The sequence below is a fragment of the Corvus kubaryi genome, unplaced genomic scaffold, assembly GCF_017639235.1.
Source record: "Corvus kubaryi isolate FWS band 111438036 unplaced genomic scaffold, C.kubaryi_AGA036_p1.0 37397, whole genome shotgun sequence".
In the NCBI taxonomy this organism is placed as follows: domain Eukaryota; kingdom Metazoa; phylum Chordata; class Aves; order Passeriformes; family Corvidae; genus Corvus; species Corvus kubaryi.
Genome location: NW_024581136.1, coordinates 10,641,166 through 10,657,632, shown reverse-complemented (window position 1 = coordinate 10,657,632; position 16,467 = coordinate 10,641,166). Strand labels below are relative to the sequence as shown.

General features: G+C 46.1%; 1 protein-coding gene across 8 annotated transcripts in view; it reads left to right on the top strand.

Annotated features, from left to right (window-relative positions):
- TP63 (tumor protein p63) overlaps nt 1-16,467 on the top strand; it is an 83,558-nt gene that overhangs the window by 56,563 nt on the left and 10,528 nt on the right. For 5 of the 8 annotated variants that reach the window (XM_042042187.1, XM_042042192.1, XM_042042189.1 and 2 more), the window contains 6 exons: nt 4,659-4,845; nt 6,547-6,662; nt 6,981-7,090; nt 7,340-7,476; nt 8,487-8,569; nt 9,518-9,654. In XM_042042187.1, coding sequence (XP_041898121.1) covers nt 4,659-4,845; nt 6,547-6,662; nt 6,981-7,090; nt 7,340-7,476; nt 8,487-8,569; nt 9,518-9,654 — 770 coding nt within the window. The remainder of the gene's footprint in view (nt 1-4,658; nt 4,846-6,546; nt 6,663-6,980; nt 7,091-7,339; nt 7,477-8,486; nt 8,570-9,517; nt 9,655-16,467) is intronic. The other 3 variants (XM_042042188.1, XM_042042190.1, XM_042042195.1) reach the window with 1 other exon arrangement.

Here is a 16,467-nt window from a genome sequence, read left to right as displayed (position 1 = left end):
CTCTGGGTACACATTGGTTCCTAAGAGAGTGTGTGTGTGCGTGTGCATACATGTGTTCCTGATTTGCCCCCACATGCTCCCAGCAGCTTTTTGTAAATGGAAAGTTAGATCATGGTCTAGCATATAAAAAATGTTTAAGGTGCTTGGGTAAATTTCAATTTTTATTCTTAGTTGGTAGCTTCCTTTCTTCCCACTGCCTTTTTTTCTCCTAAATAATTAAAATAGATTCAAATTATTTTCTATTTCTTTGTGACTCTCCTTGTTTTCACCTGTGAATACTCTGGTGCAGGTAACTGTTACATTCCCACTCTTCTAACCTGTTTTTTTTTCCCCTTCTTAGGGAGTTAGTTTGATAGGGGAAAAATTATAGCTGACAGCTTTGAAAACATAAAGTAAAATGAATCTAGTTAACGGAGTTTAATTAAAACATGACTACTTAAAAGAAGTTTGCAGAAGATTTGAAAGACCTGTTGATCTGAGCAGGAGGGGCTCAGGGAGCTGTAATGCCTTAAGCCAACCTCTGGGATCCCCTTCAAGCTGACAGCCATTAGCATTTGTAGAGCTGACTGAACCCCACTGCTTTTAAAGATTTAGAGGCCATAATCCCTCTGCTAGATCAGATGGTAAACCAGATATTAGAGCTAGATTTCAAAAGTAGTGTTTGGGGGATTTCACTGCATCAGAGTTTTGCAGAGGAATTGAACACACAGTGAAAAGCCATTGTGGCTTGTATTGCGTTGCACACTTACTTCCAGGAGACTTCAGTCCCTTCTAACAAAAATTGTCCATTTGAGAGTCAAAAAGTGTTTTGTTTTTGACTTCCAACACTTTGTTGACACACCTTCCGTAGAAGGGGCTTACTGAGAAATTAGACAGGTGTTGCCTGATGGTAGCTGGTGTGTGTATTGTGCTACTGAATTACCAGCCAGGGTGCCAAGAGTGGGTAATACAGTATGTCTGCACAGGCAGGTGGGGAGAGCAGAGCTGCAGGCACTGGAATGTTTTCATCTTTCCTTTTAAAACATATTATTAAGCAAAAAGCTAAATTCATGACAGACAGCAGTCGAACTCCAAAGAAAAGTCCGAGCCAACACTCTTTCCTCTCTCTCTTGAGCAGATAACATGTTTCCAGGCTCAACTCTTTTGTTTTAAATGGCTTTCAGGTCTCTACTCTGGGGGAAGTGGTGTTTGCACTCCTCAGGCTGTTGGCACAACCTTTGTTCCTACTGCTGGATAATGGCTATTGTCATCTTGTTAACTGCTAGACTTGTTTGTTGGGTCAAGCTCATTTTTTTATATTTGTACTCCTAATTAATTTAGTTTTCCTGCTCAAGTGTGTTTATTAATAGTCATGCTTTGGATTTCTGGGAATTGCTCATGGTCCTAGCCCTCATACAGCAAGTGTCGGTTCGTAGCAAGATGGTGGGCAGGGGGACTGTCACCTCCTGCAGGGTGGGGTCGTTTGGGACCACTGAGGAGCAGCACCTGTGCCAAGAGTGTGATCCTTGCTTGCAGGCACTATCTGAATGCCCAGACAGCTCCTGCCTTGGGTTCTCTTTCTGAAGTGCCTTTGCTTTGAAATCTATATACAATATCCTGTCTTGCTCTGTGGATATAGCGATTATCACTGATCCAGGACGAAGTCACCATGACCTAGTTGTTGGCATCTATTTATGCCAATAAATGGCTGTGCATCAGGTTACCCCTGGTTGCAGCAAAATTGGCGGGGTGGGAAACTCGAGCCCCTCTCTGTCTGACAGCAGGTACCCTGCAGACAGATTTACACTGGTGTTAAATGTCCATCCCTTCAGTGATTACATGCTCAAAGGCGGCTGTGCCTGGGGTAGATGTGAAATCATGGCTCTACGCCATGTCCCCAAGCCCTGTGCAGTGCCTGTGAGGCTTGAACTCTTCTCACAATCAGGTGACAAAAAGGCTGCTCAGCCTCCTGCTGTCTCTTTTGCTTGTGCTGGGCAATCTTCCCTGTCCTGACTGTGTCCTGAGACAGAGGTGGGCTCCTGGTTACCCTCCTTTTCTGACATGCCAAGTTCAAGTTGTTGGCTGGAACTTGCAGCTCTTGAGTCTGCCCTGTGTTTCTTTGTTGGATAGGCTTGTTCATCATAACCCATTAGCTCTTGGCTGTTTGCTTTCTGTGAATTTCAGCTGTGGGTCCAATGCCTTCCTTGCTGGTTGTAGTCAGCGGGGTCCAACCGTGCCATTTGGGTGTATGAGGAGTAGATCCCTTTCTCTGCTGGCAGAGGGGCCACACTGTTTGATCAGGAGCCTCGGTATTGATGCTGGTGTTGGGTACCTCTCAGTCCTTCTGAAAGCAGTGATTTTTATTTTCCCCTTTCTTGTAACCCCAGCTTTCTGTCTTTGAAGATATTATACGTAAAATTACAGTCAGCACCAAGAGTCCCGGTCAGTGACCGAGGGCTGTGTATCTCCTTCCATTTGTTCAATTCTCTGGATGCCTGCAGACATCGGACACGTTGGCTCCTGGCGTGTGCTGTGCCCTCTGTGCACCACTGCTCTTCCGTATTTTTGCTTGCATTTCAGCCCATCACCTTTGGGTGCCCAATTTCTTTGTGCTTCAGTGATGTTAAGGCATCCAAGTGATTAGCTGGCTTTTTGAGATTTTTGAGGCTTTCTGTCCTTGAAACCTTCACAATGCTATGAGCAAACTGATGTGTTGAAGGAAACAAAGCTTTACAGGTTTTCTTCCTTTTTAAATATAAGTGATTCTTTTTCTACCTCTTGAGATGAAAAGACAACATGGTGAGCTCATTCTTACCTTCAGTAAGGAATTGCTTTTTAATTAAAAAACAATAAGGAATTTCAGGTTTAAAAGATGTATGATATAAATCACCATCTAGATCTGTTTCGCAACTTTTTTTTTTTGTAATTGTTTGGCGTGCTCCCCATTTCCGCAGGCTGGGTAAATCCTTTGTGGGTTTAATCTGTAGCCTGCAGGCACATAAAATACATTGCACAATTTGGCCTTTGCATTTTAAAGAAATCTTTTTTCGTAGCTTAAATACCTGTAGCATCTTCTCTGCCACATGGCAAGATGGTGTTGAGTGAGGAGGGAAGGGACTGGCTTGGCTTATTTTTAATCCCTCTCTCCTACCCAGTGTCTCTCGCAAGTTTGGTTTTTCCTATGTTAGCAGTGTGTACACTTTGAAATGCAAATAATCCCTGAATATCACTAGCTAATCCTTTTGCTGCTGCATCATCTGCCACCCACCAGTGCACACGCTGGCTCTCCCAGTCCCAGTGGGGTCCATGGCCACAGGGTGCTCTTGACCAGTATGAACCTGTCACTGCTCTGTTTGAACAGCTGGGAAGAGGGATGTATTGGCCCATGGCTGCTAGAGACCTTTTTTTGTGAGGAAACAACCACCTTGGGGCTGTCACTTTTCTTTTCCTGCAAGAACCGAGGATGTGGAGATGGGGAAATGCCAGCAATTCCTGTGGGTTATGTTGTTACAGGGAGATCTCTGCACTCATGAATGTCTGAATACCAGGAGAAAACTGAATGCCTCTGGAGTGGGGTACTGAAAAACCTGCCATATTTTGGAACAGGCTTGTACAGCAGGGGAGACTGGAGAGTCTCCTTCATGGGAGACATCCAGGAAAATGGATTTAGGTTGTGCAGAATTGAACCACTTGGGACTTTCCTTGCTGTCCTCCCTGCTAAACAGATGCCTTTATTTCAGAGGGGTTTTGAAAAGAAACCACCAACTTCAGCCTTGACGTTTTGCTGAGTAAAGGTTTCCAGATGTGAACACCCTCCAGGAAAATGCTGCATCGGTTTACTGTTTTAGTGAGGAATATCTTAAGAGAAATCTAATAGTCTCCAAATTAGCATAGTGAATAAAAGTATCTTCTTCTGTTCCAGGTGTTCACTGCATGGTCACAGCCTCCCTTTTGGAGCCAGCTGCTGGGTTATCGTCTAGGTCTCAGCATGGAGCTGGTGTTTGGGCTGTTCAACTCTTCTGGCTTTGAAATAAAAATACTGTTTGGGGTTTTTTTACCTTATTTTTGGCTATAATACTTTGAGTTTAGAAGTGAGAAGATTACTACAGTGGTGCTCAGTAGATGTAGAAGATGGTTTTAAAAGATGATTGAAATGTCAGATTTGGTACAACTCCCAAATTGATCAGGGTCTTGTTTTCAAGTACTGTTCAGTTCTAAGGTTGATGTTTTTATTTAATCCCTCTGCAAGAGTAGGAGGGCTTCGTAGAAAACAGGATGAAACACTTTGTCTGTGGTTTTGAGTGCTTCCAGGATTACAGGATGCTGTGAAAAGAATAGCATCTGTTTTGTTAGGTGGATAATGGGTGTCTCTTGCAAGAGGGAGTGTGTGCCCAAGAGAAATAAAGCCTTTATTTGTTCGAGTAAATGAAGTGCTCTTTATCTGAAGATTTTTGCGTTTGGGAAAGCTAGGATGTAGATTTATGCTCTGCTATTTTACAGCAGGTAAAGGTCTAGGGATTTTTTCACTTTTCTGGAAGCATGGCTGTTGTGCAAACAAGTGCAGTGCACATGCAGTGGCTGGTGCTTTTAGTTACAAATGCAAAGCCATCTCCATGTTCCTGGTGTGCCTTCATCCCTAGCTGAACTCCTGACTCTGTCTTGGTCTGTTCCCCATGCAGTATTCCACCGAACTGAAAAAGCTGTACTGCCAGATCGCCAAGACATGTCCCATCCAGATCAAAGTGATGACCCCACCACCCCAGGGAGCTGTCATCAGGGCTATGCCTGTCTACAAGAAAGCTGAACACGTCACCGAAGTGGTCAAACGCTGCCCGAACCATGAGCTGAGCCGGGAGTTCAACGAGGGTAAGGAGGGCAGTGCTATCCTGGCAGTCCCTCTCCAGAGCTGCTTGGCTGATGAACAGCCACTGAGGGATGTGACAGCAGCTTCAGAGCAAACCTTCTGGAAGCAGACCTCCTTGCGACACCTTGTGCAGCTTTGTATTTCCCGTGCTTGCCAGGAAGTGTCATGCAATGCTTTAGCTGTCCCTGTGCAAGCACATCCTTGGGAGGAAAGTACTGAAATAAACCTCATGACTGCCTAGGTTGGGTGGGTGTCTGTCCCCAGGGCAGGCAGTGCCCCTCTGGCAGCCTTCCCCTGCTCTGCTTTTGCTTCTGCAATGAGAAGCAGCTGTTGTGCTCAGGAATGAGCTTCCATGTTGCTGGGACAGGGATTTAGTAACAGGATGCAATATCATCTCCAGTCCTTAATCCACGCCTCAAAGACGGAGGGGCTGTTTATCTCTGGCAGGGTAATGCTAAGTGCCAGCATCAACTGTGGGCATCGTTCTTCTACATTTAACACTCTCAGTTCGGTATTAATGTTTTAACATTTTACTTGCTTCTCCTCATGTTAGTGAAGCAGCAGCTGTTTTTAAAATGTCCTTTGCTTTTCTGCAAGCTCATGGGCTGGGTTCCATTTTGTCTTGGCCACTTAAGTTCACCTAAGTTCAAATGAGCATCTGTTTTATTCTACGTACATTATTTATCTCCTACTGTAGAAAGAACTGCGGTTGGTGTCAGTTAGCAGGGTGTCTTGGGAGCCTGGATCCCATTGCTGGTTACAGTGCAGCCAGCTAGACAAGTCCCAGAAATAAACAAGGATGTGGGAGTGTAAAATCAGAGTGGAGTGAGACAGTTCTTCAAAACAGTTTTTTATTTTAAAAAGTGCTTTTCTGACAGAACTGGATTTATTGAGGGTTGACGCTATTCAGTAATGGATTTTTAAGGAAGAAAAAAAAGTCCTATAAATTCTTATTCTGAAGTAGTTATTTCTCTAGAAATAGGCTGTACTTTGAGTAAGAAATGAATAGTTAATATACAAAACAAATTCTTGAGATGAACCCATAGCAGGGTCCTGTCCTCAGAATGTAGTTGTATGTTGTAGAAACATGGAAGAAAATTTGCAGGAAGGAAGCTTTTAATTATTGGAAGGTGGCCTAGGAACCAAGATGATCATGTTCCCTTTTGCTGCTGCTATAAGCGAGCATGATTTTTCAAGCTGACCATTAATTAAATGCATATTTCTCTTGCTACTTGAATCTTTCTTTTAGGATCAAGACTGATGTAAGGGAGCAGAAGAGGGCTAGCAATTGATAGGAAGAAGAGTAGAAATTGAGACTTGAAGGAATTTGCTTTGTGTATGCATTAGAGGGAGGAAAATAAAGGCTTTCAGCTGGTGTGAAAATCCGGCAGGAGTTATCTGCTGGAAGAGCTGCTGAGCTGCAGCTCAGTTCACATTTGGGCTCAGTGTGGGATCTTGGGAAGCTCTGGTTCAAGTTTAGCCACAGGTATCCAGAGTGAGCTTGAGAAAGCCTTTGTTGCTTTTGGTGTCTGACAGCAGGGATCTTGGGAAGGGATGCTTTAAGGGCTGGGAGGCACCTGTGTGTGCTCTGGTAGACTTCTGAGGCCACGTGCATCTCCCTGGATGGCAGATCTTGCCACCCTGTGTATGGCCTTGCTTCACTGAACAGTGTCTCTTGTTTATTCCCGTCTTTACCCTTGCAGGGCAGATTGCGCCTCCCAGCCACCTGATCAGAGTGGAAGGGAACAGCCATGCCCAGTATGTAGAAGACCCCATCACTGGGAGGCAGAGTGTGCTGGTCCCTTATGAGCCACCCCAGGTATGTTGTGAGCTCGGGCTGGTGGCATCCTGGCACACAGAGGGGTGGGAGTTGTAACCTTAGCCAGAGGAGCTGGGATCTTTGGCTTTCCTCATCACAATTAATCCCTTCTTCCTTTTTGTCAGAAATGAGCTGTGAAACACCCTCTTTATTCCTTGAGAGCAGGGGTTCTTCATTTCTCTTAAGGAAGCTTTGTTGTGGGGGCCTATTCACGCTGTTCTGTTTGCAGTCCGGCTTGGGAAATAGGAGAGGAGAGCTTGGAAAAAGCAGAGCTCTCCATCCTCCCTCTCTTCTGGTCATCGCCTTTGTCTCATCCAGGTCGGTACTGAGTTCACTACAGTCTTGTACAACTTCATGTGCAACAGCAGCTGCGTTGGAGGGATGAACCGCCGCCCGATCCTCATCATTGTGACCCTGGAAACCAGAGAGTAAGTTGTGCATCACGACTGTAACCCTTCTGGCTCCTCTTCTCCTCAGGGCAGCATTCCATATCCTTAGGAACAGCTTCATTCAAGAGGCTATAGGATATTTCTTAGATGTTTGCGGGTGGGAGTTGCCCAGCACTCAGGAAATCTGGATTGGGAAATGGGAGATGCACAGTGTGGTATGAAGTTGAGAGGAGCTGCTGGCCTGTGTCCAGAATGCTAGCTGATGTTTCTCCTTACCTCTCTTCCCAGTGGGCAAGTCTTGGGCCGCCGTTGTTTCGAAGCCCGTATTTGTGCTTGCCCAGGCAGAGACCGCAAGGCCGACGAGGACAGCATCCGCAAGCAGCAAGTGTCTGACAGCACAAAGAATGGTGATGGTACGAAGCGCCGTAAGTAGCTGGCAGAGCTGGGCAGATCGCAGATTGGGCTGTCACTGGGTGCTTGTGCCACAGGGACAGAGTGGTGCTGGGCATGGGCTTGGAGGCAGGAGGGCATTAGACATCTCTTTTCCCAGGGTGAATCAGCCTAGAAAATGAGCTGGTGTTCACAAAGCAGTGTCTGACAATCTGGGTTTGTGGGCTCCCTTGCAGCACTGCTGGTGCTAGATTAGCCCTGCCAGTGGTGGGTGAAGGGGTGCTTATTTGCCACCTTCCAGCTGTATGGCTGGGACTTCAACCTTTTGAACCTTCACTGCCTGTTTGGGGCCATGCTGTTGTTCTCTGCTTCATCTGGCCAGTGTTCTGTGCTGTGGCAGGTGTCTTCCAGCCACAGGGATCTAGACTGAGCAAACAAACCGTGCTGTGCATTGGAGATGCTCTGGAAAGTGGCCTCTCTCTAAAGAGATCTGAGTACTCACTGGACATGCAGGATGTGGAAATCCACCTTTGGTTTTCCCCTGTACTCAGTGAGGGCAGCAGGCTGGACAGCAGGGCACAGGTTATGACAGGAGACAGACTGAAGTGGGGCTTTGTTTTCTTTGTGAGTTCTGCTCCCTGCCAGTGGTCTCACCTTTGTGGATCACTGATTCACCAACAGCTCGTGAGCCCTGTAATACCAAAACTTTCTGTAACTTTCCTGTAAAGAGCCAGTGTTTGTTCTAAGTGTGGCTTGCCAGGGCTTTGTCATATATCCAGCGTGCCTTGGCTAATGTGTTTCCCCAAGTGACATGGTCAGGCAGCATCTGCAGTCGTGTCTGCCTTAAAGAGCCAGGAGCTGCAAGGACAGTTCTGGAGTGGCTCAGGCAGAGATCCCTTCAGAGCACTACAGATCTGAGCTGGCCATGCACTTCTTACCTCTTTTGTGTCTCTCTTTGTGCCTTTTTCTTCTTTGTACACTCTTCCTGTCCCTCTCCCCCCCCTTTCTTTTTTTTAATGGGGTGCCTTCGGGGTTTCTCTTCCAGCTTTTCGACAAGGAACTCACGGCATACAGATGACATCTATCAAAAAAAGGCGTTCCCCAGATGATGAGCTCTTATACTTGCCAGTGAGTTCTCTCTGTCTTTGTATTTACCCTATGTTAGCTATCTTTGACAGTGACTTAAGGCTTACCTAGACTTCAAAGAGAACTGAGGATGGGGTTGGGGTGTGAAAGGATAATTTTTATTTTCTTTAATCCTGTGAGCCACCTATTTTAAATACATACTCCAAATAAAAAATATTAAAGATCCCACTAGGTGCTAAGAATGGCTTATGCAAGGCATATGGGACTATCCCAAGGGATCTGTCTGTCCTGGTGGAAACACTGTCTGAGGTCTAACTAGGTTTCCTCCTCTGTCATTGCTGGGTCTGTGGCACATGACCTTTCTCTAGAAATACTGGGGGTTATCTTACTGATAGGTGGATGCTTCTATGGCTTTTACATGTATTGCCATTGTAATTCAGTGATAGGAGTGAACTATGCTGTATTAAATGCAGGCTCAGAAAGAGCAAGAAGTATCTCTAACTGGCCATTTAGCTCCTTCCCCATGAGCCATGTTTAGTTGGATAAATCACAAACCATGGTGTGCTTGGAGGAGAAGGGCGAGCCAAACCCAGCTCTCAAATTCAAGCGCTATCTTTTGGCATGTGAGATTCAGCACCAGATCTGCTTACATCTGAGGCAAGTAAAGACATTTTCTGTCTAAATAGGTTGGATCAGAATGTTGCTTTTGGCTGGCGTAGATTCACGTTGAGCCATATGACAACCCCAAGATGTTCTTCAGCCTTCAGTGTGAGATTATCACTCTTCAACATTATGTGCTGCACCTCTAGAACAAGACTTAGCAGTTTTATTGTGTGAGCATAGTGCATAAGCAGAGTATTTGTATCCTGCTCTGGTTGTTTACTTGACTTTATCTAAAACTTTCTAAGGTGACTACACTAAGGGCTATAGATGCAGTCCTTTAAAGCTTTTGTTCCCCCCCCCCCCCCGTTTCCTTCTCCCATGATCCAGGTGAGGGGACGGGAGACGTATGAAATGCTGCTGAAGATCAAAGAGTCCCTGGAGCTGATGCAGTACCTTCCCCAGCACACGATTGAGACCTACCGGCAGCAGCAGCAGCAGCAGCACCAGCACTTGCTCCAGAAGCAGTGAGTACCACTATGCTTGCAGTGTCAGTGCAGTGGGGACAGTGGGAAAGGGGGAGAGAGGAGAGAGACACAGAAGGCTGCTGCACAGTTGTTCACAGGGACAGGGTGTTCAAATGAGGGCCAAGCAATGGGACAAAGCAGTCTTCCTTCCCCAAGTGTGCATCCTGACTGCTTGCGAGGTCCCTCTCTAGTCTTTCATCCCTCACATTTCACCTTTTGGCCTCAGAGGGTGAATGAGGATGGGCTCAGTGCCTCATTTCTGACCTTCAGCCAGAGCCCAAGGCACAGCACAGCGAGGCAGAGCCATTGAGAGCCTGTGGTCAGAAGCCTGCTGCGTGTGCCCGTCCCAGCTGGGGAGCGCAGGCTGGGTGCACTCCTCTCTCATCTCTCCATGGGAATGGCAGCAAACATGGAACCATCTCCGCGCTTTCTCCAGCGTATCCATCTGAGCATCTTGCTAAGAGTATGTAGAGTTGGAACTGTGAGCACCAGCTCAGCTGAGTGCTTGGACCCTGCTGCAGAGCATCTCTGGTGCATTGGAGGGCTGGTGTCTCAGTGGTACAACAGTAGTTCAGGTTTTTCACCTATAAAACAGGCAGCTGAAAGTTGAGAGCAAGGGTGAAACACGCAGCAAGATTTCCTTTGTGGCCAGTGGGCACTTCAAAGAAAGATTCTATACACGCTTTTAAAGTGTTGTCAAAAACTGCACTTTGCCAGCTGACTCTTCACATTGCTCATGAGAAATCTTCCATCCTCCCTGAACTCAGCTGACAGGGCTGCACTGGGATTGCTTTGGGAGCTCTAAGTGCGAGGAAGATGGAGAAAAGAAGGGCCAAATAGGTGTCTGGGTTCCCAAAGCCTTGCAGTTACAGAGGCTTGGGCAGAGAATGACTTCCCAGACGGGCTGTAAGCGGTGTCATTCATGGGCATTGCTTCACCTGCTGTCTCGGGTGACAGAAAATAGCCCCCTGGGCTGTAGCTGTCTGCCAGCGGTAGTGCTTCGGATCTCGTGCGTTCCTGCTGGGAAGCTCTCACGTCAGGAGGCTGTGGGTATAACTCATTCCTCTGCAGAGGTTAGCATGGGGCCAAGGCACCACATAAGTCCCACTTGAGCCTGTAGGGATTTATTTCAGTGCCTTGGCCTTGTCTCAGGACTTCTGCAATACCACAGCTTTCTGCCAGATCTCTGCATGTGTTCACATTTCAACCTGTATGTTTTTAGTGTCAGCTGGAGTCTTGTGGAGGTGTGAAAAAAACCTTCTGCCAAAATGTCTGGAGCATCCAAGGGCTCTGGACTCTTTTTTTGGGGCACTTAAAAATCTCATTATTATTATTTACTTATCAGTCATCTGCACTGTTTGTATATACCATAGATTGTATTTACTAGCTCCTAGGCACTGTGGCCTTTGTGTGCTCTGCTGCTTGTCTTCAAAGCTTCACCTGAACCACAGCCATTTCAGCTGAGAAATGGTTTTGTAAGCAGAAATGGACAGCAGCAGATGACAGCTTTCCCTTGGTGCTGATGGTTGGCTTTGCCATAATTACTGTTTTCATTCTTTCTATATCAGTAGGATGGGTTCCTGGCAAATGAGGTTGGTATTTGTGTTACCTTTAAGACCAGCATGTAGAAGTCCAGCCATTTAATTTAATGAAACTTCTTTTGGCATGTCTCCTGGCACTTGTCCAGTTATATACTCATTTTTTCTCAGTTGCTGAGTGTGCTCAGATACATGGGAGAAAGATTAAGAGCTTTTAAGAGTGCCAGGAGTGTGGAGAAAAATAACTTTTAATGTTTGTCCAGAGCTGCTGCGGTTGTCTCTGCAGACAGCTTGCCATCAAGAAGGGCCCTCTGTGCTGAAATGCATGTTCAGGCAATAGTTTCTTAGGTGCACTTTGGGTTTTGCTACTTTTTCCTCAATAATCCAGGGTATGACTTAATATCTGAATGAATGTGTTCAGGGTGAAGGGATGTTTAGGCTGAAAATACTCTAAGATGAAATTGCACCCCAAAAAAGGAGCATCAGGTCTGTGTGAGAATGGGTTAGAGCAGCTGCTTTGTAGGGAGTGGTTTGGATAAGAGCAAACTTCCACTGTGAACAGGTTGCTGGGAGAACTTTTGCCACCGCTTCCTTGTCAGGCTGGCCAAACTCAGGAGCACAAGGACTCCTTTTTGAATCTGTTCTGGCCTCTCACTTTGTATGTAGGGATGTACTTTAAAATTTTGGTCTCGATTCACCTTTAGTTCAATGTACACATGAAAAGTGGGAGCTGGGAAAGCGTGTATGCTGTGACCAAGCTGGAAAGTGTTGGAAGCTGTATGTCCCAGCAGGGCTCTGTGGGACTGGAATGTTTGAAAGTTGCTGTTGGCTCTTCCTTCTCAAAATAGAGCAGCATCCACAAATGCTCCAGAGTCAAGCCGTGGTGGAGGAATTGCTTGATTTTTCAGGTTACTTTTCTGGGCAGTGATTAACATAGAAAAGCTATCTAGGTGTGTGGAAGGAGTTTTCCCTTTCACTCCTGCAACATGGAAAGCTTCAACTTTTTTTGAAGAGTAGGAAAAGCAAGATTGAGATTATCATGGTGGAAAGGTAGTTTTAAAAATATAAATCTTGTCATTTTGGAAAACAGCTGTATAATTCCTCTCGTGCACATACAGACCAGCAATGCATTTGACAGGCCAGCAGATGCAGCTGTCTGACTATTCTGGAATAAAAAGGACAAATCTGGTGACAATCAGAATTCTTGTGTCCCACTAGATGACCAAAATACTGCAAAGCCAGACCACAATATTTCTCTGTCTCATCTCCTCTCTCTGCTTGCTCCTTTCTGCATGGTTTTCTCTTATTTACTGTTATGCCAAAATACCTTCATGATCATAGGTGGGAAGTTTTTGGGTTTTTTCTTCAGTTTGTTCTTCCTTTTTCACTATCAAATCCTGGGGCCCATGCTTGAACTGCAGCACACACATGTTTATTTAGAAGACTTCCTTTTCATAGTCTGCTGCCATTTGTGTAAAATATAGATTTGCCAGATGATTACTGCTGTGAGAGATGTCAGAGGTGGCTCATGCTTTGTTGAGGAGGAAGTGTTTCCTCATAACCCTGCTGTGAAATACATTTACCATTAATATTCCCAGAGAGTTACCTGCACAGTCTTCAAGGGTTTCACTAGAAAACCCTTTCTCGTGTGGTGGGTTTCACTCTGCTGAGCACTGTTTTCTGAACTATCTGTATTGCAGTTTCCTTTAGCAGAGAATCACAGAACATTTCAAGGTGGAAGGGACCCATAAAGTTCATAAGGAACACCAAGCCCAACTCCTGTGGTTGAAGGGTTTTCACAAAGTCTTCCAATGGCTACCAGGAAGAGGGCTCTTATGTCCAAGTGGGATCTTGTACCCCAGAAAATATTTCTTTCCTATCAGCAGGGCTTCAGCTACCAGCCCACTGGCTGCCTTTCAGTCTAGTGAGCAGCACAACTCATTATCCAAACGAGAAGGAATTAACCTCATAAGTGAACTGTGACAGAACTGAGCTATCCAATGCCTGGAGTGCCCCAGCTGGGCTGTGAACTGCAAGGATCCCAGTGCTTGCTCTTGTGGGAAGGGGGCTGGTGGGGAGGGTATTCCTTGTACCTTCACCTCGTTAATCTGGCTTTTGGTGTGAAAGCTAATAGTGGATTTTTGCATGGTTTGGTTTGGTTTTGTAGTGCTGTGCTTGCATGTGAACTCCAGGCACCTGGATAGTGTTCTCACTACAGAATGGCCAAGGTGAAAGGAACCAAGTAGAAGTGCTTTGTGAGCTGCGAGGACACAGTGCCCTTCTGCATCAGCTGGTGGCCCCAGGGACCCCTCAGCTTTTCAAAGGGGAGTAGCTGAGCTGTAATCAGTATGGCCAATAGGCACCATTCTCCCTGTCTAGCACCAGCTTCTGGTTTTGAAGTGATTGTAGTTAGAAACGGACTCAAAGGAAGTTGCTACTTCTTTTCCCCTTTGGCTGAATGCTTTTGTTCCTCTTGTGTTTGTCACTGGAAACATTATCAGGGCCTTATTTGTACCCGTGAGACTAGGACAGAATCAGATTTCCCTATTAACTGGTTCTTCTCCCTTCCTTGCCAAGCACTCCTTGTGCCTGGGGCTTTCCAGCTTGCTAAATCTCCCTGTTACATACCCTCACTGTAGGTGCTAAGACATCTCCTTTTTCCCTCTGAAAGCCCATACTGTGATCATGAAGGTGGAAAGTGACTGCTTCTCTCTTGGTGGCTGGCAAAGGGTCCTGTACATTCATCTTTTTCTTTTCTCTGGTTCCTTCTTTACAGTCTCCTTTCGGCCTGCTTCAGGAATGAACTCATGGACTCAAGGAGAGACCCTCCCAAACAGACTGATGGCATCCTAAAACATTCCAGCCCCCCAAACCCGTCAGTATATCCATAAACCGAGCTGGCAGGGTCACTTTGCCCAGCTGGCAGGACTAGAAACAGTGGGGCAAATACACAGCCTGATAGCAGCAGAGTGAATAGTGAGAGCAAACTTCTGAAGGGACTCAAACTTTGCAAAAGCAACAGACACTTCTACAGACCTCTTAGCTGTAGCCCTTAGCGTTGAGAGGTCGGGAACCACGATGTCATCTGTCTTGGTGTAACTTTTTTTCCCGTTTTTGTAATGCGTTGTTACTCTTTCTTCTTACTTCTGTATTTGTGAAACTTGGCAGGGTTTCTCTGAGCAGGTCTCAATTTTAAAATGCCTTTTGTCTTGTTTAAGTTATAAATGTGTCCATGGACTGGGGGGATGGAAGCAGAGGATGTGTGTTTAAATGGTCTGTGATAGTCAATTTGGCCTGTTTTAATGCTGGTCATGCACTAATAGTGCACGTAGCTGATGTATTTGTACTGCTGGACAGGGAGAGGTAATAATTATATGAACTGGCACTGCTAAGAAATCAATTTTTTTTCCTGTAGAAATGCCCTCTGCTTTGGCATCAGGAATTGTTTCCACTTACTTCCAACCTTAAAGGGTCTGATGTAAAGTACATCAAAATTGTAAGGAAGACTGGGTGACTTTGACTTAGCACCAGCACTGCTGGCATTGATCCAGCTTTACTGAACTTACAAAGTTCCTCCTGACTCTATGGGCTCAATCTAAGTGGTGGGCTGAACTTCACCAGTTGAATGTGTGGTTGAATTGTAGCGACATCCGCGTGTGCCCAGTGTCCTGTCCCTTTGCAACTCAGGGTGTAAAGGGTGGAGTGTCCAAAACTTCCTAGTACCCTACCTGTGAAAAGGGGTTGGAGCTTGCCTCTTTCCTTACATATGTTCAGAAGTTGCTAGATGCTGCCTTAACATTTTCATCAGCCCTGGTATGTTCTGCCCCTTCTCTCCAAGCCTCAAAGGAGAGCAGTGCCAGCATATGTTGTAGTTGACTCAGCCAAGTGGCCTCAGGCCATGTCCACCTTGCCCATTAATCCTGCAGCCAGAGGGTCTTGCTGATTGTGTCCATGAAGTGCATCTGGGTTTAGCAATTCCTTCACAGAAGACCTTTTCTGAGCAAGGACTTGTAAATTCTCACACTGCTTCTATCAAACTCTGTCTCTGAAAGCCATTCATACAGGGTTTGGCTAGGCAGGGAGGAGGGGTCTGCATCAAGCCCTGACTGTCACAAGAGAGGAACAGTCAATAGGCAGGTGACATGCCATGCAGTTAACCTGGCCATGTTGAGCATGGCACTGGGTGTGGATACTTGCAGTGAGGCAGGAGGGATTTGAGGGTAGACATTTTGCCCACTGAGAGGTGCTCAGACATCTTTACATGAAGAGCAGCCCCTGATGCTGGGAGGGAAGGGTCCTTCAACACACACTCTCAGGCATTGCTTCTGAGGAACCCTCCAATGTTCACAGGAGCAAGAAATAGAAATGTGAGGAAGTTACTGAAGGTATACCAGGAACAGTGGCTGGGGAGCAGAGCTCAGTTGCAAATGCCACTGATCAGCAGCTTCTGAGAAACTTGGGAGGCTCTATCAGTCCTGCTGGGGACCTGTGTGCGCTGCAGTGCAGTCTGTGCTGGATTTATTTGGGGTAGATGCATACGCAGCTCTGACAAACTGGTGTTTAGGCAGTGTGAAGAGAGGGTGCCTCCCAAATGTGTAGTGGGCCTCCTGGCCACCCACCAAGGGAAAAAAGCTTGATGCAGTTGGAGAAGATGCTTAATTCTGATCGTCACATCATCTGCTTCCAGGCAGCAGAGCGGGGGTCTGAGCAGGTGGTGACTCGTACTAACATCTCCTTTGAGAGCTGTATCCTGTCTCTGGGTATCTTCAATGTCTTACCAAGACTTGCTCTACTGTAGCACTGTGGAGGAGGGCTGATGGAAAAGAGCCCCCAAAATTGGGATTAAGTATATAAGTAATAGCTAATTAAACACTAGCAGTGCCTCTTTCGTACAGTTGCACCTCTACCATCATTCTTCGTGTAAAGCTAATCAAAATCAAGTGCCTCTTTACCTTCCCTGGAAATTCCAGGAATAACAAAGATAACAAAGCAGGTCACTATGATTCTGTGCCTTTTTATTTGGGTAAAGAAAGGCAGTGTGATTCCTTTCCCTGTCAGAGGTGGGAATCTGAACTGTGAATGCAGCCCAGATGTAGGATTATGCTTGGCACTGTTGTCTGTTCTTCCAGTGAAGGTTTATTCCTGGATTTTTGCCTTGTCTGCTTCTGGATGGCAATATGGAAATACTTTGACAGGGGAATACTGATCTGTATCTAGAGCTCTGCTCCTGGGCCTGTCCACCAGCAAGGTTGAGGAGGCAGCCCACCAGAAGATA